Source organism: Eptesicus fuscus, chromosome 3 (genome assembly GCF_027574615.1).
Source record: "Eptesicus fuscus isolate TK198812 chromosome 3, DD_ASM_mEF_20220401, whole genome shotgun sequence".
NCBI lineage: Eukaryota > Metazoa > Chordata > Mammalia > Chiroptera > Vespertilionidae > Eptesicus > Eptesicus fuscus.
The window spans coordinates 63,975,327-64,002,372 of NC_072475.1; the positions used below are offsets into that span (position 1 = coordinate 63,975,327).

Below are 27,046 nucleotides of genomic sequence, written 5' to 3' on the forward strand. Positions count from 1 at the left end.
CATTTTAAGGAACTGGCTTTTATCCAAGTGAAATAGGTGCTAGAGAGAAAGTGATATGTGCTCAGATTTTACCTACATTTTGAAGGTGGAGGAAACAAGATTGCCTGACAAATTTAATGTTATTAAAGAAAAAAAGAGTCAGGGATAATTCCAAGATATACAGCCTGAGCCTCAGGAGAAGACAGACTTGCCATTTTCTGATATTGTGAAAACTTGAGAAGGAGCAGGTTCAGGGAGCAGAGACACGAGTTTGGTCTTTAAAATCTTTCATTGGAGGTGATATACAAGTCCATTAGATATACAAGTTGAGATGTAGAGTAAGCAGCTGTTTAAAATGGGGAGAAAGGTCTGAGCTACAGAAAATTGGGATTTATTAGGTTGTAGACAGTATGTGATGCCATGAACTGGAAGAGATCACCAAGGGAGTAAATGTAAATGGAGAAGAGAAAAGAGGAGCTACAAGATGAAGCCATGTGGGTACTCCAACATAGAAACCAAGAGATGAAGAAGTAAAGCAAAGGAAACTGAAAGAGAATAGCCACTGTTATTAGGAACAAAATCAGGAATAATTAATATGTGAGATGAGCAGTAGCAAAAGTATTTCAAAGGGAAGAGAGTGATCAACAATCCAATGCTATTGGTAGGTCAAAGAAAATGAGGCCTTTGACTTGACCATAGAATTTTAGCAACATGGAGTTCACTTACAACTTTGGCAAAAGTTATTTTAGTGTAGGGTGGGAGGGTAGGTGTGAGTGTTGTGGATTCAAGAGAAAATAGAAATGTTAATTGGAGACAGTGAGCATAGACAACTCTGGTTAAGATTACAAACTCTGTGGCTAGACTGCTTGAATGTGAATCTGGAGCCCTCCAATTCCCAAATGTGATACGTTGGGCAAGTTATGTAACTTCCCTGTGCCTTGATTTCTCCACCTATAAAATGGGGACATAGCATATACCTCACAGGGTTGTTGTAAAGTATGATATATATAAAATGCTTAAATGATATGCTCAGTAAGTGTTAACTAAAACAGTCCTTATTATTACTTCTCTTAATCCGTAAAAAGATAAAGCCTTTGCGAACAAGTTCTATTATCAGTTCTGGAGACTAAAATAACAAAAACTGTTGTTTGAGCAACTATGATGAAAATGCTGCCAACCTTGACCTACTCTCACATGGCTTTATGACAGATTTGGATTGAACCACCTCAGGGGAGTGTCATGTTTCATTTTCCACATCATGTGAGGTCCTGGTGTAATATAAACACAGTCTAGTGATTCAGAGTACTTAATGAATTTAAGGTTTTCCACGCACTAATATTCTTTAACTCTGAAAGACTGACCCCAAAATATTTGTTTTTCTGATCCCATTGAGCTTCAGTGGTTCACATAAAGTACTTTGAAATGTATAAATTCAAAGTGTTAAGGCATTGATATTTCTATGCCACAAAACAGTTCATCTGGCATTCTGTCAGACATCTTCATCAACTAACACTTCTGCAATACAATAAAAATTGACATTTGTGTAATGGTCTTGAAGCATTTTATGACTGTGATAACTATACTTCTAATGTTGTATATAATTTATTACATCCCATTTGGAAATTCAATAACAACATAGATGGCAATAATTAATCAAAACACTTCATTAAAATAGTAACCAGAATATTCCACTTCCCAATCACATTGGAGAATACAGACTTTACTGTAAATGTGTTGCTCCTCTTTTTATCTTGAGGACACCCAAGTTAAATAATAAGAGAAAAATAAAAATAGTTATATAGAGAAAGCAGAAATGAGGTGCTGATATAGTCACACTCACTAGCCATGTGGCCTAAGATAAGTTGTTTGAGTTCTCTTGCTTCTGTTTCCTCATCTGTGAAAAAGGATCACAGGACCACTGCGAGTTTTAAACAAGAAACTCCATGCAGAAAATTTAGCAGAGAGCCTGGTAGAAGACAAGTAAATGTTATACACATTATCATCATTGGTATTATTGCTGCTATTGCATTTATTCTATGGTGAGGACCTAATAAGAGAACACAAGACCAAACACTGAGTAATTCAAAGCTATCAAATATGCATTACGTTGGCCTCACGTGTTAATTAAGGCTTGAGTTAATATAGAAATTTGGATTCACCATTGTCTTTGTGAGGAAGTCTCAATTAATTATAGGAGCTCAATAAACATACATGGCATGTGGTATATTGTTATGGATTTATTCCAGAGAGATGGCTTTTGGGGTGGGGCTGGAAAAAAACAATCTCCACTTCCATGAAGAGGCTCCTGCACCAGCAGCCACAGCCACTATAGGCTTCCAGAGACATTCACACAGCTTCCTAAATGACTGCACCTTCCCCAAGTGACAGGGGGACAAATGGCTGTATAATCTCACCACACCTCTCCCCTTCCCATCTTCTCCACCCTCCCAGCAGCCCAGCAGGCATGTGCCTGCAATGAGCTGCCTGCCTCACTGGGATCCTCGGCTCCATTAATAAGCCCTGCAAGGCTGATAATTGGGGATTTGTGGAGCCTGCAGTCTTTCAATAAGCCAGGTTGTTATGGAAACCAGAGGCAGACCTCCATGTCTATAGTATCGATCCTAAAAAAAATAAAATAAAAGTGGGCGTTGGAAAGGATCATTTTAATCCATCCTCTCCACTTCCCCCATCATTTTATTTTAGAAGCTCACCTCCAATTTGCACACATGAGAATTCACAACTCTTCTCTGTCTTGGTTTTCCCACTCAGCACTCCCTTACTCCTTTCTTAATTACAACTGAATGATTTTTCAGCTCCAGCAAAGAAAATGAGTTGAGCAGGGCACTATAGGAACACCAGAGTAGACACTCTAAATTTAATTTAATACCATGGCATAAATTCTGATTATTTGAGCCAAGAATTTAGCAATGAATATCAATGTGTTTTCCCCACCATTAAAATAACGGAACAGGATTAAAAAAAGGCCTCAGAGTCTCTTACCAGCCTCTCAAGAGTTATTGTTCTATGGCAAGATGGCCACCACCCACGATGAGTCATGGTATTGTGTTTAATGAAAGGAGTGTCCAGCTTTCAAACTGGCAGAGTAAAGGGGACAGTTTTCTTGGAGTGCTTTAAAAAATTAAGTGACAACACCATCCTTACAATAAAAATCCAATTACTCCATCTGGTTAATAAAGGCAGGCATGAAGGCAGAGCATAGCTGGCTGGGAAGCTTGTAAACAGCACTAAATGATTCCAGCCTAGAGGCTCTGTGGGCCCAGAAACAGAACTGAGCCCCTGCACTGTAGACCAGGACACCATTGTTTCCTGCAAAACTTCCCATCTCTTTCCAGTAGAGGGCACCAGTGTAATTCCATTCCCAGCTGTGGAGCCTGGGTGGAAGGCTAAGTCAGGAAGAAATGACTCCAGGCAAGTGATAAGAGTGGTGACAGGGAAGAAACAACCTATTGTGATTGGGTCCTACTTTTAAGCTTTCCTGAAATTAATTTTTATTTTTAAGTTCTTCCAAAATGACTAAAAGCTGAGCCACAATACTGTTTATTGAAGCTGCTTTACTGAATAATCTAATACTATTGTAAGTCTTTGAGCTGAATTAGTAAGTGTGGATTGTGCTGTGTATACTCCTTGTAGAGACATCAGAGTCATTCTTGGAGCAAGAATCTATACTAATAAAAGGGTAATATGCTAATTAGATCAGAGGTCTTCTGGATGTCCTTCCTGACAAAGCCGGGCCCGGGAGAAGGCACCCACCCCGCGGCCCTGGTTGCCTGCACCTGCGGCTGCAGCCTGGGTGAAGCTGCATGCCCACGGTCCTTTGCAGCTGTAGCTGGCCGGGGTGAAGCCAGCCCGGGGCCCTGGGTGCCTGCGGCTGGCCAGAGGGAGGGAAGCCTGAGTCCTGGGTGCGGGGCCAAGGCAGAGGTGGTTAGGGGCGATCAGGCAGGCAGGCAGGCAAGCAGTTAGGAGCCAGTGATCCTGTCAAGAGGCATATCTAGACTACAGGTTTAGGCCTGATCCCTGTGGGCCTAAACCAGCAGTCGGACATCCCCCGTGGGGTCCTGGATTGGAGAGGGTGCAGGCCGGGCTGAAGGACCCTCCCCATGCATGAATTTTGTGCACCAGGTCTCTAGTAATTTAATAAAGTAAAAACTTCAACCTACCTCTGTTCACTACTGTACTAAGAGTGAAGTCCTCTGATCACTTCAAGGCTTTTAGTAAGAGGATCCAGGATATCCCACCTTCCCCACACTAACACCTGTTACTAGGGCCAGTATCCTCACCAACACTCCAATGTGATGCTTATTGCCTTCCTTTGGACCTTACCCTCCATCTGTCTGAATTCCTTCTCTGCAATTATAGACTACAGCTTACAAGTAGGCATGCACTTACATTGTTCCTTACTTTACTGGTCCTGGATTTTTTTTTTTTTTTAATACTTTTGTTTCTTTCCCTCAACTAGATTGTAATTTCCAGGACCTCAGATATTCACTTTTATACTTCTATGTCCTTCACAGTGCCTAGTGCAGAATGAAAATGATAATATACTAATAAATAAATTAATTGAGTGGCAAGAAAATACAGTTGTTGGGACATTTGGGTTTATCTTCTCTACTCTGATAGTAACTCATTGTGCAACCATGGACAGAACATGCAACCTGAACCCCTGAGTATGTCTCATCTTTTATTAAAACCCACAACTACACAATTCTCCTAGAGATTCTTCGAGTACAGTGGAGCTTATACTATTTGTGTCATGATCCTAGTTGAGTATCTGATGAAATACAAGGACATGAGAATGTCATCCATATATGCACACAGTGTAACAACACATTGCAAAAGATTTTAAGTACTAAAGGACCCCCCTGAAGCCCACTCAGTTCCCAGGTCTAGGTGATTTTTAAGTTTTGTTTTAGGTTTGAGACTGTAAGATGGAACCACGATAGGACAGTTGATAGCTGATACCTACCTAGAAAGAGTGTATTAGCTATTTCCCTTAGGGAACCCCCACATTTTCTACTGAATCCCTAGATCGCAGTTTCTGAGGGACCAATTACCTGGAGCCTAAATTAATCTTACCTTCACTACCTGGTGGCCTTGGCTGACTTCCAGACTCAATCATTACTGATAATGTAAGAACTTGGTAATCTTGCTGAACTACAAGGTAAGCCAAATAGAATAGTCTCTAACTCCCAGAAGAGACTGTGTATCATTACGTCTTTCTTGCTGACCATAAAGCACATCCTATCTGCACATTAATTTCCTTTATAAAATCAGAAGTGTATTGCCAAGGGAAAGAAAAATGTTTCCCAAGAGCTTCAGTTGAAAGGAACAAGAAGCAAGGGTGACTTTCTATTAGGCACTTACTATGTGTTCAATAAAACACAACAGTAGGCACTTCATATGTGACCTAGTTAATCCTAACCCACCACCACCAAGTTCAGCCATAAGGATATTATGTTATGACAAAACTGACAGTATAGAGCTGGTTAAGGAGTGGACCTCTGATTCAGACAAAAGCAGGTTCAGTTCTAACACCTACGATGCTTCCTTGCACTGCAGGCCTCCAAGGAAGAGCGTTAGCTAAATCGATGGCTGCTGCAATTCTCTGTCTATTGTTGCAGTATCCATTAAGTAATGCACTTTGCTTTTGTAGTACTTTATACTTTTTGAAATACTTCACTTTGGACCACCAAAATTTTAGAAAAACAAAAAGGTTCTCCTTATTTACTGGATGAAAGATTCTCTTCCACTATTTTACCTATGGCAAAGTTTCAGACTGTCCTTGCTTTAACTATCTCCAATTTGAAGATCTGCCCAGAGGATCTCCATATCGGGAGAGGACTACTTACTTCAGGTTATCAGAAGAAAAGAAAAGTAAAATGATGTTCATTGAGAACCTATACTGTACCTAGTTGTTTAAATATGTTACGTTATTAAATTCTGACAACAACTGTTTGAGGGTAGCGTTATTATTTCCATATTATGAATAAAGATCTTGGGGGTTCAACAAATCATGAAAGCCACACAGGGAGAAGCCTGAAATTGAACTCAAGGACTGTCCAATTTCAATACTGCTTCCATATGAGGCATTCTAAGAAAAAAAAAAAAAAGCTTCTGAACTGTGCCTTGAATTCATAACCTATCTGCATAAAAACAGACTCAAATTTTCTTTTTCTGCCTGGAAGCAAGCAGAGACAGAGTCTCATCTCTTGGTTTGTGGAGGCAGCACTGACTGAGGATTATGCTGCAGAGGGCTCTAACAATAGTGAGCCTGGTGTGCGTGTGTGTGTGTGTGTGTGGGGGGGTGTCTCTCCTTGGGGAGCCAGGACCCATCTGCCACTTAGACCTGCTCAGAAATAGAAAATCTATTTGCCAGGGAGCCCGTTAGAGCCTGCTATTTGTGAAGTCAAGAACAGAGAGTGCTAGAGACGGAAGTCACCTAAAAAACCATATCCTTTTACCAGAGAGGGAGGTAAATTTGTCCTGCCCAGACCACACAGTGTGTTAGTAGCGGAGCTGCAGGGGACCCACTTGATGCCCAGCTCAGTGCCTTTCCTCTGCTTTGCACGGGTCCCCCAAAGTCCTGCTTCTCCTATGCTTTCTCCTCTAACTCCCTTCTGTCTCTTTTCTACCTTCTTGTCTTTCTCTACTTCCTTCCTTATTCTTTCTGCCTCCTCTAATACTTCCATTTCTGACCCCTTTTTACTTTTCATCTCCCACTGTTTTCTCCCATTTTCTTCCCCATTCTTTTTTTTCTACTTCCCCTTTCCTCTTCCTTCATTGAAGAGTCCTCACCCACATCCCACCTGATTCTTGCTGGGGGCCCAAACTTCTTTTCACTCTCTGTCCAGTTTTCTTTTGAACCAAACATCCACATCCAGACTCAGAGTGTCTAGGTGCCAGGGTGATGTTCAGAAGCAGGTCCTGGAGAAGAGGTTGCTAATTTGTAAAGCCTAGAAGAGTTAGGCTGTAAGCAATAAAAATGAACAGTTGCCTGAAAAATTCTTAGTTCCTTTTATGGGCTTTAAATTGGAAAAAATAAAATGATTCTTTCCCTTTATCAAACTGCTTATGAAGAAAAATCTCTCTATAGGTGAAATTCGTATTATTAGTCAATTAGTGGGCGTTCACTGAGGTCTGTGTGATGGGCTCCATTCTGAGCACTGGGTATGCTTGCTGTGCTAAAGGATACCAAGCCTCTTCCTAAAAATGAAAAAGTTTTTGTTGATTTTTAGAGAGAGAAGATGGGAGAGGAAGAGAGAGAGAGAAACATTGATGGGTTGCCTCCTGTGTGTCCCCTACTGGGGATCAAGCCTGAAACCTGGGAATGTGCTGTGAACAGGAATCTAATCAGGAACCTCTCAGTGCATGGGATAATGCACAGCCACTGAGCCACACTGGCCAGGGCCCAAGCCCCTGCTTTTAAGGAATGGAAAATCAAGTGAGAAATAAATAAGTCATTTTAGATAGATAAATACAGTCATTTTAGGCACTGAGAGTGATATAAAGAAAAAACATGTCAAACTGATAGGGTTGGCAAGGGTGGTGCCAGTCTGCGTAAATGGTCAGGGAAATCTTCTGTGAGCAAGTGACATCCAAATGGAGATCTAAGTGCTGAGAGGCAGCTGTGGGACAATCAAAGGAGAAAGTAAATGCAAAGGCCCTAAGGTAGGAACAAGCTGAGTGTGTTCAAGAGACTTTAAGAAAGAGTATGGCTAGAGAAGAGTAAAGAAGGTCAGAGCAGAAGGACATAGGATCAGAGAGAAAGCAGAAGTCAGATCAGATGCAGCCTTGTGGCCATGGTAATAATTTCAGATTTCATTGGTGGTAAAAAGTAAGCATTGGGAGGTTTAATGTAGGGTATTTATTTGGAGAGACATGACTGTGTAGCTTTGCATGAGTGGTCTTCAGAGTAGTCGATTAGAAATTAAAAGAATTAGTGGCAGCCTCTCAAACCCTAAGCCTAAGATTACAATGAGATTATTGGATCTACTTCTTCTACCCCAATGGACTGCTTCACGTGATGTTCATCATTCAAGTGACATTTCGGATGTTAATAACTGGAGTTAAGGAAGACCTGGCCCCATTGCCCATGGGTGTTTTCCTTTCAGGCATCGTTTAGACAGGAACAAACAGCTTTCACCCACTGGGGCTGAGGACTGGGAGAAAGAAAGGGGACAGAGTTTTTGGAATTCTCGAGACAGATTTTGGGCTTTGACTTTCTAGAAGTCTTATTTTTGTGGATATTTCAAAATTACATTGATGGAATTGCTTAAGTGGTATCTCATCAGAGAGAATGTTTTGTTTATTCAATTATGTTGCAAATTGGAGTCGAACTAAACAATATTATAGCATTATTAGTGCTTCTTTTTCCTAACGAATCAGAAGCCATAGATGTAGTAATTTTACTTAGCTTTGATTAGTAACCCCAAATGAGTCACTTAACTTCCATTTATTTATAATTTGTACTCTAAGAAAATTCCTTGAATTTGGATAATTCCTATAATATTACTGGGAGGATTATCTCTTTGAAAAGAATAAACAATCCTAGCTAAGTATACAGTGCACACCTGAATGAAAATATGAGTTCTGAGTTATCTGCAGTTAAGTTTTAATCATGCAAAAATTCAAGGATTTTTGAAAATGGCCATAACTTACTTAAGAAAATTACTTAAGAACAGTAATTTTCAATAATTATTCATTAAAATGTCAAAGTTTTACCAAGATTTAGAAATAGTCATGGGGAGAACAGAGGATTGTGTGAGTGTGGAGGACCGGATCTCATCCAGCCTGGCCTCTGCAAACAACCCAATACCCATAAGTCACGTCTGAGGCACCTAGAATGCCAGGGCTCCAAGGAACATAATTCAAAATTCACTGACTTGGAAGTTTAAAACAAGGCTTTAGAAAGTAAAATTTCCTTCGTATCCTGTATAATAAAAACCTAATACGCAAATAAACTGAACAGCAGAACGACTGGCAGAATGACCGGTCGCTATGACATGCACTGACCACCAGGGGGCAGACGCTCAACACAGGAGCTGCCCCCAGCCTGCAGGCCCTAGGCCAGCCAAGGTGGGTGTGAAGGGAGGCCCTTGATCGCCCTGCTGGTCGCCCCACAGATTGGCCCTGATCACAGGCCAGGCCTAGGAACCCTACTCATGCACAAATTTCATGCACCGGGCCTCTAGTTATAGTTATAAAATTTTTTCATAAAGTAAATTTTGCATGGCTTTAATATTATATGGAACCAAAATAAAATAGAACATTGTTAATGGACCTAACACCATGATTAGCAGTTACTCAGACCACTATCTGTGACTAAACAACTGGACTACAATATGGGGAGAGGGGGATCTGTGGACATTTGAAATGATACATATCATCTACTTTAATCAATATGACTGCAGTGAGTTCTCCGTACTCACTGTGAAGACCAGCTGCAGTGAGTGCAAGGGACAGATTTGGACCTGACGGTAAGTATTTGCTAGCCATGTGTAGAAAGTCATTAACAGAAAAATTGCTTACATTTTCTTTTCAAACTGTACTTCACAGCCCAGAGTAATTTCATTTAGAGGGAGTGATAGAAACAGAGAAGAGGGAGCTCTGGGCCTCTCTAGTCATCTCCATTTCCCCTTGGCATTCTCAACCAGATCAGCTCTCTTTTGGAGGCTAGTATATATACAGGGATGGGCAAATGTAGGTTTAATTACCAGCCATTATTACCTAAAAGATAAACCATAAGTAAGGATGCAAAATAATAACAGCAATAATAAGATAAATAATAATATAATTAATAAATAATAATACAAGAATAAACTTTCACATAGTCACAACTGTAAACCTACTTTTTCCCATCCCTGTCCATATATTTGAAAGTCATTTTTTGAACAAATGGTACCCAGGCTGAGAATTATAAAAACTTTTTATCCCACCCTCTCTGAATTCACTGTTTCTTGATGCTCCTTCTAGAATCAAAAGCATTATTCTTGCTAAAAGTAATTAGGATGAAAGAGTCAGCCCCTCCTCTACATTAGAGGTTTAAAAAGTTAGCCATGCTCACATTCAATCCAACCCTGAATTCATCTCTGAAAAGATAAAAAAGCCTCCTTGAAAAAATGCAGCTCAGATCACACTTTTAAGTACAATATATTCATCCCTTTAGGGGCAATTATTTTCCTAATTGAATAGCAGGTAAAATTCCAAATTTTACCCTTTTCCTTAACTTTTAATAAATGTCCAATGCATAACAGAAATCACTCCACATGTTAAAACTAGTACTCAAGGTTTCACGTGCATATTTCTCTAAGTGAGTGAGTGTAATAAATAGATAGCTATGTGCTTCTATACTGATATATTGTTTAGGAGCTGATAATTACTGTTCTAGTATTTTAGTTACCAAAAGTAAAGTTTATTAGATTATTACACTATATTGATTTGGGGTATGATGAGCTGGCTCCCATTGACTACTGAGAACAAGTTTTCTGTGTGTTCAGTGACAACTCACAGGTAGTGTGAAATCAGCCATGGGAATACCTATACCATAAAGATTGACAAACACTATAAACCAGAGCTTTTTGAGTTTTAGGTTTGTTTTTCTGGAGAGCCAATTTAACAACACACCATTACAGATATCTGATAAAACTATCAATCATAATGATTTATTTTTTTATATTGTAACATATATCCATGTGCAATCATCATGCACCTCAGGGCAGATGGCCAGACAATTACTAAAATGAGTACAGGGAGAGACTAGGGGCGAGAAATATTATTCTATACTACTTAAAATGTGATAAATGCTCATTCTAACTGTGAACGGAAGGAGCCACATGCTAACCTGACAAGCTCAGGGGAGGCCTATGTGGCAGTCTTGCAAACTCAGAGACCTGAAATAACCACAAAGGATGGTTTGAAAATTAAATATTTAACTACAAACAGGTTATAGTGGGCAGTCATGTCCTAGGCCAATATCTTCCCTGACAAAGGTCAACTTAGATCTTCCTTACTGAGCCCATTTGCCTTTCTGCCTCTAAGATAACATATCTGTGAGATGTCTGGGTAACTTGTAACTTCCTTCTTTTGCTGGAGCCCCTGGGGCACAACCAAATGTGGTGGGCGCCAGGACAGATACTTCAAATTCCTTCATTATCATGTTAATTGTTCCTGTACCCACCTAGGTATGTGTCCATCATTTTACTTTTTATCCAATCCCAGGGGTTTCCCACCGTTTGACTTTAACCCACCTCCTTAATCCGTCACCAATGAATTTCATGTAGCCAACCTATGTCCCTCCTTTAATAGCAATGTATAAATACAGATGTAACCCACCATTTCCTCGGAGCATTATCTCAATTCATTGAGGTTCTGCTTCCCGGCATATGTCGACATTTTGGCTCAAATAAACTCACTAAATTCTTTACAGGTTTCAATGGTTTTTTTCGTTAACATAACTCATATTTCAAGCTAACCCTGGGATAGAAACTCCTGATGTGATAAACATGAAACCAGAGTCACAGCCTAAACTTGAACATGAAAAACAATTTCTTCATTTGTTGATTGCTACTCTTGCAAAAACTTGTTTCATTGGCATATTAGGAAAATAAGGAAGAGTTTCTCCTCATAGAAGTGTAAAAGCAATATGTAATTTGACAACTGCACCAACTTTGTATCCAGACCGTAATCAATGTCCTACAAATACAGTGGTACATTTTTATTATTATCATTATTTGTTGTTCCATTTATTTATGCAGTCATTGGTTGATTCTTGTATGTGCCTTGACCAGGGATTGAACCTACAACCCTGACACATCGGGATGATGCTCCAACCAACCGAGCTACCAGGTCAGGTCTACAGTGGTTCATCTTAACTGTCTGCTTTTCTGCTGGGGTGAAAAGCATAAATGTTAATTAGGAAGTGGCAGGGTTTTGCTTCATTTTTTACTTTCTGTTTTTCCTCTTTTTTTTTTAATATTGGCAAAAAAAGGATACAGACTTGTACCTTCCAATGAAAGCCAGGTTCTCCTATCAACCTCCTATAGTTAAATCATTCATATTAAAGAAGGAGAAAGGGAAACAGAAATATTTCACTGCTGCTCTTCTTTCTAAAAGGATCTGATTATAACATGGGGGAGAATGCTGTAGCCACATTTCTGAACTCTGGCTTTCTTAGCCATTACATCGGCCTGTAGTCAGTTTCACTAAGTGGGGACCTGTCTATCTTTTTATCAAATACATGATAAGTTGCTTCAATTTATAGTTTATGTGTGGGGAAAATACCTGTTCAACCTCCCACTGCAATGTCCTCTACAGTCTGTAGTCTGAATGGCTCACAAACTGTACACAAATTATGTTTCTACCACCGTGGGAAAGGAGAAGAGGCAACAGACACAGGAAAGCCTATTTTCTGGTCTCTGTCCCAACACTGTTGGCCTGGAAACATATTAACAATTCATCCTATAGTTGGGCACAGCAGGTTCAGGAGACTCCTACAACCTTGTAAGGATTACTTAAACATGTCAGATGAGGAAAAAGAGCCAAGGAACCTGGCAGATCCTTCCTTCCCTGGGTGTACCTGTCACACACTGGCAAGAGCCACACACACAGGTCATTCATGGAGCTGGAATGAAATTAATCACCTGCTTTCAGAAGGGAGCAGCCTTGGTTTCCTCTAGTTTTCAATATGTTTCTCAACATAATGCAAAATGCTCACATTGGTCTATGAGGCTCCAAGTGGTTGGAAATCTGGCTACCTCAAGCATGACAAATACCCCTGAGCAACCACAACACTTTCCAGTGAGCTTCTGTACTCAGCTTCTGAAATAGCAGAAAGGTGGACAGCAGCAAAATTTTCTGTTTGAGCAAGTGTCTGCCTCCCCTCATCATTCTGAATCTGCAATTAAAGGTAGAAGGTATCATAACATTGGCATTGTTGAGATTCTTTGTCCAGCATTTAACTCAAAGAACTCAAGGGATTTTCCTGTCCAAAGTTTAAAGGCTAGAATCTAATCTCTTGAACTTTCTCTACTGTAATAACATTGTTCATTCTTTCTTAACTCATTTGTTAGGTATTTACTATCTCCAATTTCCCACTCATTGCTATAGGTGTAAGGATTCAACAATAAACAAAATATAGCATGGAGCTACTTTTTTTTTTTTTACCAAATGTTAATCTTCAATGGCTGCTGCTGAATTGTGATGAATTAAGTTATTTGTATGTTAATTTGATTTTTTTTTTTATTTTAGTAAAAGGTATTCCTTTTCATTAGATACATCTTGTCCTTCAAGACTCAGTTCAGGTAACCTCTACACCAAAAATTCTTCCTGTACCATTTTCCATTAATTAGCCTAAGCAGGGTTTTAATTTTCAGACACTGTAAATTTCATCATAGATAACTTTAGTCTCAAATTCTAATGCTCCCCATCTCACTGTAGATTTACAAACAAAGCTGGCCTGAAATCATCATCAGAATCTAAATAAGAGCCCAAGTCTCTTAATTTTAGGTGGTATTTAGTCTTTTATTCTGAAAATACAGAGCGTTTGCATTATATGCATCCTATAAGATGTTGGGTCTATTAAAAGCATGATAGTATTCATTATCCTTATGAAAACAATTTATGGGCAATTCTTTTTAAGAAGCTCAGAAGCAAATTATTTGCGTACAGAGCCAAGTTTCATTGCTGTTAGATCAGCTAAAGCTGATGACTGGCTAAAGCTTTTTTAAAGAAGGGATTTACATTTTCTTGATTTTATGAACTGGTTTGAGATTCAACATCTAATTCAGTCATTTTCTTATGGCGCAAAATTTATACATGACTAAGAGAGCTGGCAAAACTTACACATTCTTTCAAACCTTCCTCTCCTCCTATGCATGCTGTAAAATGTATAATCTTGGGAGATCTTCAAGGACTCAGGTCTTGTAGCTTTAAACAACATCATTGGCTTCCTTCTTTCCTTCTTATTATGTATGGTTATAGAAAGCTTTTCATTCTTTATTTAATGAAGCTATCATTACCTGAACAAAATAAAAGTGATGACCACTCAATGCTTTTAGTCCATTAGATTGAGTGCTCTGCTTTCTCTCCATGTTTAGCCAAATGGACTGACTGTGTAACACTTGCTGCTCTTGGTTCTTTCTCCTCCTCCTTTTAATCCTTATGGGATTGTGTGTGTGTGTGTGTGTGTGTGTGTGTGTGTGTGTGTGTGTAGAGAAAAAAACATTTTTTATGAGTATGCATTAGTGTATGAAACATATTCTGCATTTTAAGAAATATTGTTTGATTTTCAGTTCTAAATATACTTTTCTCACTTTAAAATTGGAGGGGTTGCTTCCATGTCTTCCTGTTTACTTTCTTCTTTATAAGATAATAGTAATTATTTAATACTAGAGGCACGGGGGGGGGGGGGTCCCTCAGCCCAGCCAGCACCCTCTCCAACCTGGGACCCCTCGAGGGATGTCCAATTGCCTGTTTAGGCCTGATTCAGGTAGAATCGGGCCTAAACAGGCAGTCGGACATCCCTCTCTCAATCCAGGACTGCTGGCACCCAACCGCTCACCTGCCTGCCTTCCTGATTGCCCCTAACCGCTTCTGCCTGCCAGCCTGATCACCCCCTAACCACGCCCCTGCCAGCCTGATTGATGCCTAACTGCTTCCCTGCCAGCCTGTTTGCCCCTAACTGCCCTCCCCTGCAGGCCTGGTCCCCCCCAACTGCCCTCCCCTGCAGGCCTGGTCCCCCCCAACTGCTCTCCCCTGCAGTCTTGGGTCCTCTCTAATTGCCCTTCCCTGCAGGCCCGGTTGCCCCCAACTTCTCTCCTTTGCTGGCTTGGTCACCCTTAACTGCTCTCCCCTGCAGGCTTGATCGCCCCCAACTGTCCTACCTTGCAGGCCTGGTCCCTCCAAACTGCCCTCCCCTGCTGGCCTGATCACCCACAACTACCCTCCCTTGCAGGCCTGGTCCCTCCCAACTGCCCTCCCCTGCTGGCCATCTTGTGGTGGCTGTCTTGTGTCCAATGGGGGCAACCATATTGTGTTGGAGTGATGGTCAATTTGCATGTTACTCTTTTATTTGATAGGATGAGCTTTGAAATAAATGGATCAAAGGCCTCACTATATGATTTTTTGATTCTAAAATACATCTCCTCTAATCTTTTGTCTCCTCACCATTTTTTAATTTGAGACAAAGATTGCTCTTAATCTGCCCTACTAAGTTCATTATATCATTTTAGTTATAAATATAAAGGTGTCAGGATCCTTTGCAAATGTACTTTCAAAGAAGGGAGGAGGGATATAAACAAGAATTTTACAAGATAATAATTCCTTTAAGCCAAATTTAGGGTAGATATCACCTCAAATACATGAAATTACTTTCAACCAACTGATTGAGACCTAAAAATTTCAATTTCTAGTTTTCAGTTGTCCCAGCATATTTAATGGAGTCAGTAGTACTCTTCTGAAGAACCACGAAATTCAACTGATCTCTACAGTTTTCTTAGGCCTAACAAAATAGCACCTGAAGTTGCCGAAACCGGTTTGGCTCAGTGGATAGAGCTTCGGCCTGCGGACTGAAAGGTCCCAGGTTCGATTCCGGTCAAGGGCATGTACCTTCATTGCGGGCACATCCCCAGTAGGGGTTGTGCAAGAGGCAGCTGATTGATGTTTCTCTATCATCGATGTTTCTAACTCTCTATCCCTCTCTCTTCCTCTCTGTAAAAAATCAATAAAATATATTTTTAAAAAAATAGTACCTGAAGTTATTTCCAAACTAAGAACCCATGACTCAGAACTTGTTTAATAGTCCCAATCATTTTGGGGTGATGGGGCTTTGAGGGCATTATGACCAGGAACTATGTTTAGATACTGTAAATGTGAGTCTTTAGTATCCAATTATACAAATGAGGGAATGTTCTTACAACACAATGTTGGTGTTCGTAGACAACTCTTGTCTTTGTTTCTTCCAGAATAGTACTTATGGTATCATAATTCAATGATTGCCTCTGTACTCAGGCTGTCAGGCTTTAGCTCCTGGTTCAGCTACTTGTTAGCTATTGACAATGATTAAGAGCTACCATTTCTCTAAACCTCAGATCCCCCATCTGTGAAAAGTGATGGGGAAATTACAGTACTTATACCATAGAGTGGTTATGATGGTTAAATGGGATAATCCCCACATAGCACTTAGCACAGGGCCTGCCACTTAATCAATGCTCATTAAGGACCACCAATTATAGAAACTTTGTATTTTAAATTAAACCTTGAAAAAAAAACTTTAAAATCAAACTATTCTAGCCCCTCTTCTTGAAGATGAGACAACTGAGGATCAAACAGAAGCAGTGACTTACCTAAGACCCCACAGCTGGGTGGAAATACTAAGGTCTCCTTATTCTAGTCCAAGGTATCTTTCCTCTGCATTATCTTACTGTGCATGCAGGACAGAGAATGCCTGAGGAAAGGCCTGATTGATATCTCCCAACAATAATAAAAAATGTCACAACTGATAAGATAAGAGAAAATGCAGGGATTAAGATGAAAACACAACACCTTAAAAGAGAGGTAAAGAACTGCAGGGCTGAAGTTAAGGAGAGGATTTAGAAGTCTACCAATTTGACCCTTGTTTTGTTTGACTGTGCTTGTGGGCACAATACCCATTTCATTTGCCCCTATTCTCAGAATGTAAAAATAGAAAGGAAAATATTATCAAAGGCACTGAATTATTGCCAAGAAAAGCCAATAAAAACGATTACTCTAGCAATATAACAGTGTGCCATAAAAGCCTAATAATCAACAGTATTTAAGCACCACGCCACTGAGCATCTGACAGAGTGCCCATGTTTTATAGACAGTATTTATGGACTTTTCACAATCCAAATTTTTGCTCTTTATGAGCGGTGTATAAATTTGGGAAGTGGTTGAAACCACATTTCAAATCAAAACCGCCTATGAGGCACCCTGCCAAATAAGTGTAAATATCTTTGGGAAAGCTAATATCTAACACAGAGCTTGGTGAAAGAGGATCTAGCCTTTGGAGAGATAAAAATATTATCATTGGTTACCTTAGGTCTTAGAAAAACATTATTCTGGGGAACATAAAGAATTTTCCCAAATACAGAATTATGGGCTGAATATTTCATTTTCTTACAAATAATTATCATTCCAGAAACTACACATTTTGCATTCATTCCTTTTGGCTATTAATTTAGCTATAGAGACACAAAATTATGTAGAAATTTTTATAACATGTATCAAACTGCAAGAAGCACCATCTCATTCCTATTATTTCCCACAGTGCCTTGGCATAAAAAGGCACTCTATACCTATTTGTAGAATGTAATCGACTTGAAATTAGTACTGTAAACATATTCAACATTGCTCCTTGAACTTTATCCCAACCCCACTACCAAATGAGGACTCTTTAAGATCAGCCCTATCTTACTCATCTTTATGACCCCCAAGCCCTAGCACAGTAAAAAGTTAATATACATAGAAGAAAAAAAGGAAGGAAGGGGGAGAGAGAAAGAGAAGGAGGAAGGGAAGGATGAAGAAAGCAAACAAGGAAGGAGAATGAGAGGTTGGAACACACTAAGTTAATTTTTCTATTCAGATAATGGCAAATACCATTGTAAAACTGTGCTCTTCTCCAGATAATGATTAATGATCCCAATTAGAAAGAAGTAATGGAAAAAAAAAAGATAAGAAAGGGGTAAAGAGATCATGAAAATAAAATACAACCAAGATCAACACAGAAAAACTAGGACAACTCGGGTTACACTTCCTACCAGAATCAGTCAATACCCCTTTGTAGCCACCCAGTCAGCATCTCTGATTTCTGGCCACTGAGATGTGTTATCTTGGTAATACTATGGCACTGGATATGCCACAGCAGAAATTTTGGAATTTTCTACTGGAGAAAGTCAATAGGTTACCACGGTTAGAAGAAACATATCAGAATTCCTTCACTGAGAGCCCAATGGGCACACTGCACTGTTCAGAAGACACCAATGACATAATCACCGAAGGAAGCTTGCTGGTTGTCTCCTCATGGCTGCAGGAGGGCAGTGTCTCAGAGATGCCTTGAACACTCCTCCTCCTACTAAGGAATAATCATCAGGAACACACTGAAACCTTGTGGACATAAGCATGTTGAGAAATGGGCAGGCAGAGTACCAAAGCAAAGAGAGGGAGATATAGTTGAAGGATTAAAAGAAAACCAACTCCAAAGGTCCTAATGCAAATGACATCCACCTGTAACAAACCCATAAATAATTTTTTAAAGGTGGTAAAATAAACTACATATTTATAATTTACAAAGCATTTCCTTATATATTAAAGCAGTGATCAAATTTGGTGTAAAAGTTTTGACTAAATTATTGTCTTGCATTATCTCTTTTGACTTGTTTTGCCCCAAGCCCACTCACTTTCTCAGATTATCTCTCTACACCTCTCCAGACAACCCAAAGTAGGCATCCATTTCCAAACAGGAGAGACCAATTGGAAATATTGTTATTTTAACCTGGATTGCAAAACAATCCAATGGAAGATAGAATAAAATGATGTGCAGGGCCCATGGGAATTTGGGTCCAAGATGCTGTGATAGATCTCCTTGTCACCTCTAGTTTCTGTGATTCCATGAAACTCACTACATCTGGGTAATTTGTGCTTGTCACACACAGCACGCAAGACTAATAGATACATCAGTCCAAAGAAAACTACAGGCAGCATTTCAGGATCTAACCCAGAGGACACTACTTAGCCACAGCTCAGAAACAATAATAAATTTGACTTTTAATTACCCTCAAGTTGAACTTTACCTACACCTTCAATTACTTTTCAATGCACTTAATAAAATCAGACCAACTGAGATATTCTTCAGCCAGAACTTATAAAATTTAGGGCAGAGGATGATTTCTATTTGTTTTTACTGACCAGACACACTTTTAATCAAATATATGTGTAGAATAAGCAAGGTTGCAGGAAGATTATATGGATGAGTGAACAAATTATCTGTAATTTAAGTCTAGTCACTTCTCATTTATTCAATATCTGACATTTACTGAGCATGTACTACATAAAATACTTTACTAATTCATTCGGATTATCATAACTTGAAAAATAATACATCTAAATGTTCTTAAGATATATTATATTTTAGACTTTTCATTGATCCAAGCAGTCATTCTATTAATCCACATCATGATCATATACCTAAAAATCACATCATGTCTTTCTGTCTATGCTCACAATTTTAGAAATCCCTGTTTAAAAATATGGTCTGAGCAATGTCAACTATTTTCTATATTTTAAAAGCATGATTAATTTCTAAAATGTTTGAAGATATACAATAAGCAGTCTGTCATATGCAAAATAATTTCAGCCATCATAACTGAAGCTAAACTCTTCAACCTAAAGAAAAGTAGTTAACAGTGGTTTGTTTTTATGGGTAAACTAAAACCAACACCATATTCTTTACCACATGCCTTACCTTGTCCAGGAAAAAAAAATCCTCATCTTCTTAACCCCAAAGTTTGGCCCCTGGGGCAGGTATGTATTCAGAATAAATATTTTAAATGAATTACTGATAGAAAGAGGCATTTGATATAATAACAATAATAATATAATCTGGCTTCTTACAGAATTTTGGGGCAAGATAAAAGAGGCAGAACTGAAAATATTTAGAATAATCATCTGCCATCCTCCAGTATCTAATTTGGAAGAATGGAAATAAAGGCGAATTTTCAATAATTACTTTTTCAATCTAATGGGCAGATGCCAAACATTTCCCAGGGCGTTCTCATGGAGTAGGTCCTTTTCCAAGGGCACAGTGTAGTCCAGTCTAAATTTGGGTCCTTGGACACACCATGGGTTAAGTCTATGAAGTTCTAAAGGAGTAAACCCAATTTTTAAAACTGGTACAGAGACAACTTAACCTGTAAGGTGTTTGGGGCTGAAAGGTGTTAATGAGTCATACTTGGCTGCAGAAAGACCATGGAGGCTGTTGGCCTCCTTCAGCACTGTGGGTGGGTGGGGTGAGGGACAGGTCTTAGTCTCCAGGGGTGAAAGTCTGTTAAACTTATCTTGCTTTGGAAATGCTCTATTTCCATTCCGCACAGACTCTTTGGCAATAATGGTGAAAACACTCCAATTTTCAAGTAAGAGCTTCAAACCAAAGAAAATCCAGAACATGTTTGTAATCACAGTCAACCCTCAATTATTTATGCAAATGGCAGAAAGTAGCATCTTCTATACTAAAATGATAATTTATGTTTAACTTCACAACATGTTCTATATTGGGGGTTTTTCTTTTGTTTTTGGCAACATTAACAGACTTATTTTCCTAATTAGTTTGACCCCGATTACTGTTATAATTAGCATTCTCCGAGCATACGCACACTACTCATCAATTGCTGGTGGCGAGAATGCCCAGTAACATATTGTGGGATAAGGGAAAGGTGGTCTGAGATTATGTTTTTGCTGCTGGCAATTCAGAAACTAGATCATCTGCATCAATAAGGAGTTGGCTATACTCATAACAGGCACTTCCTAAAGCCAAATAATCACATTAGTTAATTCCTGTCCATAAAATATATGTGGCCTCAGTAATTAATTAAACTAAGTCTATCTTGCACATAGAATGTATATTTTTTAAAACTAAGATTACCTAGCTTTCCTGTTTATGCCAATCCTATTAATAAGGTAATTGCCACATCTTCCTAGTCCTGGCTGCTACCTGCCGGAGTTCTCCCTCATGATTGGAGGCATTTGGGAATATAAGTGGCCAGAGTTAGTTCCTAGTCCTGCCTCTTTGGGGAATTAAGCACAGCTTTCCTTAATTTCTTAAAAACACCTTCTAGACATTCCCCTCTCCCTTGATGGCCCAGGTGGCCTGGCTTTCAGCAAGGCCCCGGTGGGCTACCCACCCATGGCCTCTGACCCTCCCAGGAGCTCACCTATCTTGTCCTCGGCTTGGCTGCCCTCCGAAGCCTCCGTGGGAGGCTGGGTTGTTGCCTTGGTGGCAGCATCCTCTGCAGCAGGGGTGGTGGCAGCAGCAGCAGTGACAGCAGCAGGCACATCGGCTTGTTTAGGCTCCTCCTTGGCTGGGGCGTCTTCCGCCTTGGAGGACGGCGAGTTGTCAGTGGAAGCTTTAGTGGCACTTTCTGTCTCAGCAGAGCCGGCCTTCTCCTCTGAGGGGGCAGGAGCCTGGGGGGCTGCCTGCTCGGCTGCAGCATCAGAGGCGCCCTCCCCCTTCTTCTCCTCGGAGGGAGCTTCTCCTGCCTTACTGGCCTCCTCAGGCTTGGGGCCAGTGGCCGGGGCCTCGTCAGCGGTAGTGGGACCTTCTCCCTCCTTCTTCTCGGCGCCATCAGCAACAGGGGCGTCATCCTTCTTCTCATTCATTTCGGCCTCAGCAGCTTGAGCATCGCCCTTCTTCTCTCCTTTGAGCTTTTTCCTTGTTATGTGTCCACGGAAGCTAGCCTGAATTTTGGTCGCGGCCTTATGAGCTTTATCTTCTGGTTTGATGCCATCTTGTTCGATCTTTTGGTCCTCATCATTTTTTTCAACCTTTGTGGAGAAAAGGGGGGGAAAAAGGAGAGGTGGAATGATGCTTTTCCCCTTCAGATCATAGCATTTAACAAATAGTTATTGAATGATTTGTACTGTGCCAAGCACAGACATCAACAATACTGTGGAAATTCAAATTAAGCCTCCTCTCTCTTCATGGTGGAGAATTAAGTAGAAAACACATTATTTTATGGGAAAACACATCCTTTTGGCCTTGCAGAATCACTGGCATGGATTTAGATGTATTTCCTTCCCCAGCTCCATGTCTCTGCATTGCCAAACTTCAACCAGCCATTCCATAGATGTACCTTGGCTATTCAGATCACATCCACTCTAGGTTTTAATCAAAGAGCTCTGAAAGATATTGTTTTTTCAGGGTTTCTGAAAGGAACTCTATACAAAACTTCACATTTAAAAATATTATGGAAAAGTCTGTGTCGTTTTTTCCCTCCCAGGATTTCAAGTCTGGTCAAGAAATTAATAGATTCAGGGCAAAGAGTATGGTAAAGGTTTAGACAATGAAATATCTCAAAACTGCCTGGTACTGGCACAAGAACAGACATATAGATCAATGTAAAAGAATAAAGAACCCAGAAATCGACCCAAACCACTATGCTCAATTAATATTTGACAAAGGAGGCAAGAGCATACAATGGAGTCAAGACAGTCTCTTCAATAAATGGTGTTGGGAAAATTGGACAGATATATGTAAAAAAATGAAACTAGACCACCAACTTACACCATACACAAAAACAAACTCAAAATGGATAAAGGACTTAAACATAAGATGGGAAACCACAAAAATACTAGAGGAATCCACAGGCAGCAAAATCTCAAACATATTCCGAAGCAATTTCTGCACCGATACAGCTCCTAGAGCAATAGAAAATAGAGAAAATAAACAGATGGGACTGTATCAAAATAAAAAGCTTCTGCACAGCAAAAGAAACCATCAACAAAACAAGAAGGCCCACTGCATGGGAGAACATATTTGCCCATGTTATCACTGATAAGGGTTTAATCTCCAACATTTACAGGGAACTCAAAAAATGGACAACGAACTAAATAGACACTTTTCGAAAGAAGACATAAGGAAGGCCAATAGACATATGAAAACATGCTCAAAGTCACTAATCACCCGAGAGATACAAATCAAAACGACAATGCGGTACCATTTCACACCTGTCAGAATGGCTATTATCAACAAATCAACAGATGACAAGCGCTGGTGAGGATGCCGAGTAAAAGGAACCCTTGTGCACTGTTGGTGGGAATGCAGACTGGTGCAGCCACTGTGGAAGACAGTATGGAGTTTCCTCAAAAAACTAAAAATGGAACTCCCATTTGACCCAGTGATCCCACTTCTAGGAATATATCCCAAGAAACTAGAAACACCAATCAGAAAGGATATATGCACCTCTATGTTCATAGCAGCACAATTTACAATAGCTAAGATTTGGAAGCTGCCTAAGTGCCCATCAGCAGATGAGTGGATTAAAAAACTGTGGTACATCTACACAATGGAATACTATGCTGTGGTAAAAAAGAAGGAGTTCTTACCATTTGCAACAGCATGGATGGAATTGGGGAGCATTATGCTAAGCAAAATAAGCCAGTCAGAAAAATATAAATATCACATGATCTCACTCATTTATGGAAAATAATGAACAACATAAACTGATGAACAAAAACATATCCAGAGAAGCATTTTTCAGACCATCAAACCTCAGAGGGAAGGTAGGAGAGGGTGGGGGTAAAGGGGAGAGATCAACCAAAGGACTTGTATGATTCCATGTCAGCCTAACCAATGGACACAGACAACAGGGGGTGAGGGCATGAGTGGGGGGAGGGGTTGGGGGCAATGGGGAGATAAGGACACATATGTAATACCTTAATCAATAAAATAAAATAAAATAAAATAAAATAAATTATATCAGGGTTTTGTACAATTGCAAAGGAGTTCAGGGCTTTGGGGCTTTTGCTTAAAATGTGACAATTCAGAATACTGGTCACAAAATGATGTCTACTTTCCCCTATGTGTGGTCCAACATTAGTAGTCAATACACTAGATCTTCGCAATTTGAAGACAGAAAGTGGCCATTATTCTTGTTTAAAAAAAAGAAAAGAAAAGAAAAACACCGTTTCCACTTTTGAAAAAGTGGTATATATTCACCAAATCACAATTTCTTAACCCCAAAGCAATTTAAACCTAAAATTAGTTTTATGTTATTACCGATAGTCATTCTAGTACTGAAATCAAGAGACTAAAATACAAAATTTTTATCATTTGATGCAACATTTACAGCATAACATGCTGCATATAACTTTTTTCCACAAGGAAATTAAGTCAGAGGATAGGCATAGAAGGTATATTCATGGAAATAAATATACAGTATGGGCAAGTACCCAAATTCCATAGAGCTGCATTGCTCGCCATGGTGCCCCAATGGGGTTGCTTATAGTCTCCGTGCATTCCTTCCTTTAACGCTGGAGCACTGGGGAAATACAACAGTGAACAATGCAACAACTTTCCTTTAAAAAAACCAATAATAGCCCTCGCTGGTTTGGCTCAGTGGATTGAGTGGAATGACAGGTCTCAGGTTTGATTCTGGTCAAGGGCATGTACCTCAGTTGCAGGCTCAATCTCCAGCCTGGTTGGGGTGGGTATGGGAGACAACCAATTGATGTCTTTCTCATATCCATGTTTCTCTCTATCTCTCCCCATCCATTCACTTTCTCTAAAGATCAATGGAAAAAATATACTTGGGTGTGGATTAACAACAACAACAACAACAACAACAACAACAAAAAGAGTGCTTATTATGTACTGAGTCCTATGGTTGGCTTCAATCTTGACTTTGGCCTGACCGTGGCCTTTGCTCCAGTTTAAGAGTAAGCTACAGCAGGCCAACACAGTGGTACGTTTTCCACCTGTCGTACCAGCTCTGCCCCAGTGACCTAGATCCAGCTAATCATGATGTAGGCCTGTCTGACATAATTTGGACAAACATATGAGCCTGTTGTTAGGTAAATTAATCAATGTGCAGTGGATATACAAAAGTATTTTTAAAATAAACTCTTTATGACTGTAAAAGCAGGACTGACAATTTTCCAGTAAAATCCAAGACAACTTCTTCTTCTTCCTCAGGTAACTGTGTGTATAACCACACAAAGAAAGAAGAACTAACTGAAAAGCACTTTGCACAGGCCCGTCCTGCTCCCTCCTCCAGGGACCATGATGCTGCACTGCTCAGTTCTCTGATGAACTACCGCCTTCCCACTCTCCTGCTGCTCCTGAAGACTCCTACTGGGACACAAGGCACAATCTGGGGCACGGGAGCAGCTGTCCCTGCCAGGCACTCTCTGCTCAGAGATGGAAGCATAACCCTGTTAAATTAACAGTTGTGAATGGAGCATGGAGCCGAGATGCTGTTAATTTATTTTACTCTATCTTGAGTTTTCTGAATGAGGCACCATCTTATATGACAGGACATCTGCACTTGGGCATTGATGCCAAGTGGTTCTTTAATACAAATACTGCTCCTTGGGAAGTAGACAAACCAATTATCTCAGAGAGGGCAGGTGTGCAGAAAAGTGATTCAAGAAAGCTACAATTTTAGAGCCCCTCCCCTTTTTTCAGAACATAAAGTGAAGGAGATTAAATTCTTAGAAAGCTGGAAAACAATAAAATAAGGAAGCTGGGAATCTGCATGATATAAAGAAAGAAACTTTATGTGGATAAAGGAAGAGCTCCACTCAATCCTTCTGTTCCCATTTCAATTTTTCTGATCATCTGCCACTTTACCTTTCAAATGATTAGTGTTTAAGCTTCTGTACACAGCCTCTATGTTGAAATGATTATTTAGAAAGGCACAGAGTAGATTTGGGTGCCAAGATTGTGGGACCAGGTTCACCTGAACAATCCAGGAGTTTAAGAAACACAAGAGAGGAAGGGGTAGGCAGGAAGGAAGAGAATTATAAAGATTGAGTTAGAAGTGAGAGGTGAAGATTATTCTGTAAAAGGTAGGTGCCCAGATGGGTTGATACACCCAGAGAGGTGCTCAAAGTCCTCCATGGGCATGTAGCTCTACCTGGAGGAACAGGCTGGACCATTTGATGTCATTAGAAATTTAGGGAAACTGGATTTTAGAGATTGGTTGGAAAAAGACAAGTATTACAAATATTTTAGATAGAGGGAGACGGGGATAGAAAGAAAAGGGGGCAGGAAGGGAGGAGAAGGAAAGGAAGAACAGAAGAGGAGAGAAGAGAGGACAGAAGGAGGAGGGAAATGGAGGGAAGAAATCAGCCTATGAGGTCAGACTTAAGTGATTGAACAGAGGCATCTAGAAACAAAATTATTTTAAATAAAAACTGGGTCATAAGCTAGACAGTGCCAGATTGTGTGTGTGTGTGTGTGTGTGTGTGTGTGTGTGTGTGTGTGTGTGTTGTTTTTTAAAAAAAACTGTAATTGATTCTATTAATTTAGCTTAAACTAGAGGTTATTTTCTGGTTTAATTCATTTCACAGTACTAGAAGTAGTTGGACTGAGAGCATATTTTGTAGAGAGATGAAGGAAGAAGAGAACCTTTCCTAAGACTAGCTGTGGGGGCAACCCCAAGATGTCAGGCCAAATTGAGCTTTCTCAACAAGAAACAGAAACCCTGGCTGGTGTGGCTCAGCTGTCCTGTGCACCAAAATGTTGCTGGTTCGATTCCTGGTCAGGGCACATGCCAGGTTGTGGGCACATGCCGGTAGGGGGCGTGCAGGAGGCAGCTGATAAATGTTTTATTCTCACATTGATGTTTCCCTCTCTCTCTCTTCTTCCTTCTTCTCTCTCTAAAAAGCAATAAAAACATATTTTTTAACAAAAGAAAGAGAAGACTATATCCAAGACAAAGGACTTTTGAGCCCCAGGAAACCAGAGATCAGTCAATACATTTAGCACAACGTTTTCAGTTTCTAAAAAAATAAATAAATAAAAAAGCCATCCTGGCCCTGAAAAGTTACCTGCTGCAATTCAGAGTGTGTGAGTGGCTCAACTCAGGTCCTCTCCTCTCCCACCCAACCCAGGTCCAATTTTATTGCTTCAGTGACCTGGAATAGCTTGGTCTTTCTTGTAGCAGACAATCCATTAAGCACCCTTGTAACTTTCTCATTTATCTACTTATTTAACAATACCGAGTGCCTATACAAGGCACCTTATACACTCTACTGAGATGAATAGTATATCTATCCACACAGGACACACAAGATTCCTTTTTAAATGTTATTTGTTAAAATAAGTTCATAGTGCTTTAACAATCAATAATTTACCAGGAATTCACAGCAGACACCTGATCTTCTAGCCATCTTGTGGAGTAAGGCATCCTATATAATAAAAGCCTAATATGCAAATTATACATCCTATATAATAAAAGCCTAATATTCAGGTGGTCGTTTGACCCACAGTTTGACCTGGAGACTGAGAGTTTGACCACTTGCTATGATGTGTGCTGAC

The 27,046-nt window shown here is 39.9% G+C and overlaps 1 protein-coding gene and 1 long non-coding RNA gene across 2 annotated transcripts in view; one reads left to right on the plus strand and one right to left on the minus strand.

The window, feature by feature from the left end:
- GAP43 (growth associated protein 43) overlaps window positions 1-27,046 on the minus strand; it is a 104,390-nt gene that overhangs the window by 23,479 nt on the left and 53,865 nt on the right. The window contains exon 2 of the mRNA XM_008146623.3: window positions 20,940-21,549. Within this exon, the coding sequence (XP_008144845.2) occupies window positions 20,940-21,549 (610 nt within the window). The remainder of the gene's footprint in view (window positions 1-20,939; window positions 21,550-27,046) is intronic.
- Window positions 1-27,046, plus strand: part of LOC114233393 (uncharacterized) — a 42,820-nt gene that overhangs the window by 11,297 nt on the left and 4,477 nt on the right. The gene's annotated exons all lie outside the window — the stretch shown is intronic.